At 42.5% G+C, this 6910-nt stretch overlaps 1 protein-coding gene across 2 annotated transcripts in view; it reads right to left on the bottom strand.

Moving 5' to 3' along the window:
* LOC119416124 (cytochrome P450 2F2) overlaps positions 1-6910 on the bottom strand; it is a 31486-nt gene that overhangs the window by 16478 nt on the left and 8098 nt on the right. For both annotated transcript variants that reach the window (XM_037683313.1, XM_037683312.1), the window contains exons 5-7: positions 3320-3388; positions 2157-2261; positions 1063-1198 (exon numbers count right to left, since the gene is read on the bottom strand). In XM_037683313.1, coding sequence (XP_037539241.1) covers positions 1063-1198; positions 2157-2261; positions 3320-3388 — 310 coding nt within the window. The remainder of the gene's footprint in view (positions 1-1062; positions 1199-2156; positions 2262-3319; positions 3389-6910) is intronic.

Consider the following 6910-nt stretch of genomic DNA (forward strand, 5'->3'; position numbering starts at 1 on the left):
GGGGGCGCTGCACCAAGAACTACTGAAAGAAACGACACAAAAACCTCTGAAGACACGCCTTCTTCTTCTTCTGTAAATGAAAACAAACACGAAGTGGCATCAAGTTTTAGCAGTTTTAGGAGTTATATTTTGTCATTTTTCAAAAATGGACTTAGCATGAGCAGAAGATGAGACAGAAGACCATGGAGAATATTGTTTTTCCATACAAGGCAGCTGACGGCTCCATATAAGGTAAGAGCAATGCGTGTTTGTTTGTCCTGCGGAGTGGGGCTCGGTCTGTTTACATTCACACTGCACTTGAACCGCACTGGAGTTCGCTACTACCGGACCGAGACCTAGGTTTTAGCCCGGGCCAGAGTTTGCCTTTTTGTTCCGTGACAGAGTTCGATGGTTCGTTCACACCTCCCTAAACAAACCGGACTTTCTAGGAAAACGAGCTAGAGTTCGATTAAAGTGGAATAAACAGGGCTAGTGTGAATGCACCCTTAGTTAAAGTTTTGTTCTGTTGACCTCTTTTATGGGCCAGGACTTGCAGTAATTTGAGTTTTTGTAAATAAATTTCAAAAAAATTTTGGTGAATCTCTTCTGTCTCTCCTGCTGGTATATGTGGGAGCTTCAGAGAAAATTACATTTAATTTCTAAACATGCCATTCCAGTGGCTTTCAAACCCCAAAATGCACTATGGCAAAGAATAGTTCATCCCAAAGATCCAGTCCCCCAGCACAAACAGTGTATTATTGTGTATGCTGTTCAGTGCCAGGAGGGCTACTTTATTACTGAATAAAAAGACTCCCAATCTCTAGACATGAGCCAATTCTGCGATCACAGAGATATTTATTTCTATGTCCTTACTCGAATTTATAAAACCTGCCAAAAACATAAACAGTTTGACAAGTCTTTTGAGCAACATAGAAAGATAGACCACCACAACCACACATTATTAATCCCAGGGGGAATCTCAGGGTTAGTTTACTTATAAAGCAATTACCCCTCAAATAATTAAAACATTTTGTCGAACCAATTAAAATGCATACCCATGCTCATGTAAACATGCCGGCATACCTTGTACATGTGGGTGAGTCATCAAGTAGAGAAATGCAGTTAGCAGGGTGTTGGAGGTGGTGTCAGTCCCAGCAAAGTGAAGGTCCAGACAATACATGATCATCTGATCCTCAGAAAATGAAGTACTATCACCTTTCTGCAAACAGAACAATAGTTGGTAGGTAAATTCAAAATTGGGGTTATTTTAGGCATTCATAAAACAAAATATCCAACTCATTCAGGAGCTCGATACTTTATTTATTTTTATTTTATACTTTTTGAAATTGCAGAAAATGCAGTGTGGAAGTAGTGGTGCCAAGGTTAGCGAAGGTGGGCCTTAGTCATTGGAAGATCGCCAGCTCAACTCCCAATACTGACAACATCAAAATGTGGGTGGAATAGGTGAAGCACCCACACCTGCCCCCACCCTCATTTGCCCCACTCTGGCCCTTTGAGCAAGGCCCTTAACACCCACCATCTGCTCCTCCGGGCACCCTAGATAGCAGCTCTCTGTTCCACACAAAGGGGAGCAGCCGAAAGAAGAAGAAAAAACTTTTTGAAATATTAAACATTATTTGCAATTTATTTCTACCATAAAAATCAGTTTAGATTTCTTCAATACCTTCAAAGATTTGATCCCTTTTTAAAAAAAAATATCCTGCTTCAGCTACTCATCTGTTTTTATTTTAACTTTGTCTTATGTCTTCTTTTAGCTGTTTGGCTTCTTTTCTCTTGTAGTTACCATGCTTATTTTAGCTTTTACCTAGTCTTTAGCTACTTTAAAGCTTTAACTAGTGTTTTGCTGATTTAAGCTAACCGTTGGCTAAGTTTAGCTAGCCTTTTGTCATTAATCTGTCACCAAGTAATTCATAATTAATTAACAATTTAATAATTATTAATTATTAAAAATAGTTAATGATTTAAATTAGTATTTTTATTTTCACCACCCTCGGTTTTTGAAAAATTTTAAGAGTTAAGAGTTTTCTTGCATTTAGCTAGCCTTTTGCTATTATTAGCCATATAGTGTTCTGCTTCATTTAGTTTTAAAATTAGCATATCCATCTCTTCTTCAGTCTGATGAACATTAATTACTCGTTAACATTTCCTTTACCCACCTTATCCAGTTCATCCAGGTAACAGTCAACAAAGTGTCGAGGCTCTCCAGGAACCCTGGTCTTCTTGAACTCTTCCACCAAACGGCTGATAAGATTCTGACAAATCTAAATTTGAAATATGATAAATTGTTTATTCCACTCATACAGTCTTTACTAATTTATATGATTCATGTTGTGAGAAAGAATCTTTCTTTGAGTCTGATGGTTCTGGCTGTCCTACTAAAATAGAAGTATGGACAGCCATGGAACTATCCATGTTAATGAGGCAAGATTTTGTGACAGCATCTTTAAAAGTGCTATATTGTGACCTTGTTATGCATTTTATTGGAATCATAGGACAACACACACAAGTTGTTGCAAGGTGGAGACCATGAATGGCTCATATGAGTGAACAGTCTCCATTCTAGCTTATTTCTATTCAATCTTTTGTCATCTCCATAAAATTTGAATTATTGTTTTTTTAATAAGAGTACATTCAGGCATCACATTCTAATGTTTCTGAATGCTATTAAATAAATTCACAGATTTTCTGTAAGCTCCACATTTGAAAATAGGAGCAAGTGAAATTGTAACACTCATGCTCCAAAGAACGGTGCAACATGCAGCGATTTGACTGAGCCAGAAATCATAAAAACCCTCTTTGGGAAAGAGTTCCTGTTTTAAAGGCACATCAATCTGCTTAGGAGGCTGCAACAGAGTGTTAAAGGAGACTAAAGCTGTGTAAATGGGCTGACAATGCTTCAAACTAACACTTTTATTTTGTTAGTCTTCATTCTTAGATTATTAAAATGGGTTATTTACAGTATGTCTGCAGTAGCACAAAGAGACTGCTGTGTTTTTGATTTGACTGAACAATGATTCTACAGAAACGTCTCAGGATGGCTGGATGACCATCTTTCTGCACAGAGAAACAGAAACTCCACTGAAGAACTGGACTGTCCTGGATCTTAAGTACCCAGAAGGCAGGAATCAGCCACTCAGGCCATCTCTTCTACTGTAGAAGTTTTTGTTGTAAATAAATTGTACATAAAAGCACTGATGTGGACTTGGTCAAGAATGTAAAACTGAACTTTTTCATAGATCAAGACTCAATCAAAAGAAATTAACTAAAGAAATAAAGAACAATGTGTTTATATGAAACAATTGAGGGCAAATATTTTTACCTCTACGTTTTTAAAAGCCTTCTTGAATGGCAATGGCAGGTTTCGAATCAGAGGAATAGAGTCATAGAGCTGTAAAGAAAAAATAAATATTGATTTAAATATTTCCAAGTATACTGCATTTTGATTCTGCATAAACCATTAAAATCATTTAAGTATTTAGTTTGCATCCAATATTTCATTAGGATGTAAACAACAAAAATTCTCATCCTGAACACATTCTTCAGCTGCTCAGAGTTTTAGTGTTGCTTTACAAGCCTTTCCTGTTGTACAATTTTTTGTAAAACTGAAATTTGACAAAGCTTAATAATTAAAATACAATACTTCAGATAACACAAAGTTTGTTTTCTCAGTCATCCAGGTATATAACAACAAAAAAGGTTGAATCATGTCATCTGGACTTCGTTTTTTTTTTTGCAAGGGTGAGGGGCTTTTCAGAATAAAACTTTGGGCCAGATATTTATATTTTGTTGTGTCAAAAGTATTAGTAACCTTTGAAGCCACCAGCGTGAAGTTTTGAGAACAATAAACAGCAAAGCCCTTATTAAACAATGATTCTTGGTCACATTAGTTTTTTAAACAACACATTTGTCATAGCTCTGCTCTCTGTCAGCTCCTCTGTCATGCTGCACACTCAGTAATCACTCAACTCATGTCACCTGTCACCGCTCATTATCCCACAGCTCCACCACCTGGTCCAGTCAGTACTTAAGCTCACTCATTCCTCTCAGTCTGGGCCAGATTCTCTATCCTGTCTCATCAGCAGTAGACTTTCCAGCATTCCATTGATTGACTCATCACGTTCATGACCCTTGCCTTGACCACGACCACGCTTTTGCCTCAGCCCTCGTCTGCTTTTGCTCATCTGATCAGGTACCGACTCATGCTCTTGTTTTTTGACTCTCTTTTTGGATCACGTACTGGATACTTCTTCACGTACTGGCGTTCCAGCGGGCAGAAGAGGAAGCGCTGCTCCCGGCTTAAGAGGAGAGGATGCCGGGCGGGGGTTATGGTGAGGCTACGAGCTAACGCTAAAGCCGGTAAACTCCCCATGCCGTCTCTCTTTCTGTCGAATGTCCGCTCGTTGGACAACAAGGTGGATTTACTTCGTCTGAGAGCGGGCGCCTCAGAAGAGATGAAGAAGTGTGCAGTGCTTTGCCTCACAGAAACGTGGATTACAAGTGAAACGCCGGACTCAGTCTTCCAGCTGGATGACAGACTTTTTTTTCGAGCGGACCGCTGCAGCGAGCTAACGGGGAAATCACGGGGGGGCGGAGTGTGCATTTACGTGAGTAAAAGTTGGTCCACGAACTGTACTGTTGTAAAAAGCTCATGCTCGAAGGCTTTGGAGCAAATAACAGTGAAATGTCGGCCACATTATCTACCCCGAGAGTTCACAGTGACTTTTATCACAGTTGTTTACATTCCTCCGGACGCTAATGCTAATGAATCACTACAGGAGCTTCATGATATCATCAGCTCGCTGCAGAACAAACACCCCGAGGCTCTTTATGTGGTAGCCGGAGACTTTAACCACGTGAATCTAAAGGACTGTCTCCCGAGCTTTAATCAGCATGTGACGATTCCAACACGTGGAGACCGCACGCTGGACCGTGTTTACACGAACATAAAAGATGCATACAAAGCCGAACCCCGCCCCCACCTAGGACTGTCAGACCACATCTCAATCTTCCTGGCTCCTGCTTACATGCCCCCGCTGAGACGCTCCAGACCGGTTCAAAAGAAAGTTAAATGTTGGATCCAGGACAGTGGCCCCATACTGAGAGATTGTTTTGATCGAACAGACTGGCAGGTTTTCAGAGAAGCTGCTGAAAATGGAGGTTCGCTTGATCTTGACCAATACACATCCTCAGTACTGGGTTACATTAGTACATGTACTGACACAGTCTCCACTATCAGAAATGTTAAAAGCTACCCAAACAGAAAACCTTGGCTGAATGCAGAGGTGCGTACCCTGCTGGAAGCCAGGAACACTGCCTTCAGGTCTGGAAACTCAGAGGAGCTGAGTAGGACAAGAAAAGAGCTGGTTGCTGGTATTAAGAGGGCCAAGGCCACATATGCAAAGAGGATCGAGGGTCAATTCATCTCACAAGACCCTCGGAGCATGTGGAGGGGCATTAAGTGCATAACGGATTATAAAGGAAGGAGTGAACAATGTCCCAAAGACCCATCTCTGCCTGATGCCCTCAACAAGTTCTATGCACGCTTTGAAGACCCGAACAGACCACCCAGCACCAGACTCACCTCACCACCGGATGAAGAGCATCTCAGCGTGACCTCAGCAGAAGTAAGGAGTACCTTCAGGAGGATTAATCCGCACAAAGCAACTGGCCCAGACAACATCCCCGGAAAAGTGTTGAAGGAATGTGCTGATCAGCTCTGTGAGGTGCTGGCAGACATCTTTAACACCTCACTTACCCTGGAGACAGTTCCCACCTGCCTGAAGACTGCCACCATCATCCCAGTCCCAAAAAGCTCTACAGTGACTGGTCTGAATGACTATCGGCCAGTGGCCCTCACCCCGATAGTCGCTAAATGCTTCGAAAAACTGGTCATGACTCACATCAAAACAACCATCAACATCAACGAGGACCCTGATCAGTACGCATACCGTGAGAACCGATCAACAGAGGATGCAATCTCCTCTGTGGTCCACACTGCACTCAACCACCTGGAGCAGAAAAACTCTTACGTCCGTATGCTCTTTGTGGACTTCACATCCGCCTTCAACACCATGATCCCCCAAACCCTGATGGACAAACTATCCACACTAGGACTAAGCCCCTCCATCTGCAACTGGGTACTAGACTTTTTAACAAACAGACCACAGTTAGTGAGGATCCACAACCTCTCCTCCTCCACCATAACCCTCAGCACTGGCTCTCCTCAGGGATGTGTGTTGAGCCCCCTCCTGTTTACTCTGCTCACATATGATTGTGCAGCTACCCATCCAGGCTGTCACATTGTAAAGTTTGCAGATGATACAGCGGTGGTGGGATGCATCACAAACAATGATGAGTCCAGCTACAGGCAGGAGGTGGAACACCTGGAGAGCTGGTGCAGAGAGAATAACCTTCACATCAATGTGAAGAAGACAAAGGAGATGATTGTGGACTTCAGAAGGAACAAAAACACCTACACCCCCCTGAACATAAGAGGATCTGCGGTGGAAGTGGTCTCCAGCTACAAGTACTTGGGTGTACACATGAATGACAACCTCAGCTGGAGCAACAACACCACCAGCCTGATCAAGAAAGCTCATCAGAGACTCTACTTCCTCAGACGGCTGAGGCGAGCTGGTCTGGGAAGCTCAGTCCTCACCTCCTTCTACAGGTGTGCAGTGGAGAGCATCCTGTGCTCGAGCATCAATGTGTGGCATGGAGGCTGCACAGCTGCAGAAAGAAAAGCTTTGCAGAGAGTGGTGAAGGCTGCACAGAAATCTGTTGGAGTCAGTCTCCCCACCATCACAGACATCTACACCTCCAGATGCAGGAAGAGGGCCACCTGCATCATGAAGGACCCCACCCACCCAGCACACACACTTTTTGCCCCACTCCCCTCAGGAAGGAGGTT

The sequence above is a fragment of the Nematolebias whitei genome, chromosome 10, assembly GCF_014905685.2.
Source record: "Nematolebias whitei isolate Nwh7 chromosome 10, NemWhi1, whole genome shotgun sequence".
Classification (NCBI taxonomy): domain Eukaryota; kingdom Metazoa; phylum Chordata; class Actinopteri; order Cyprinodontiformes; family Rivulidae; genus Nematolebias; species Nematolebias whitei.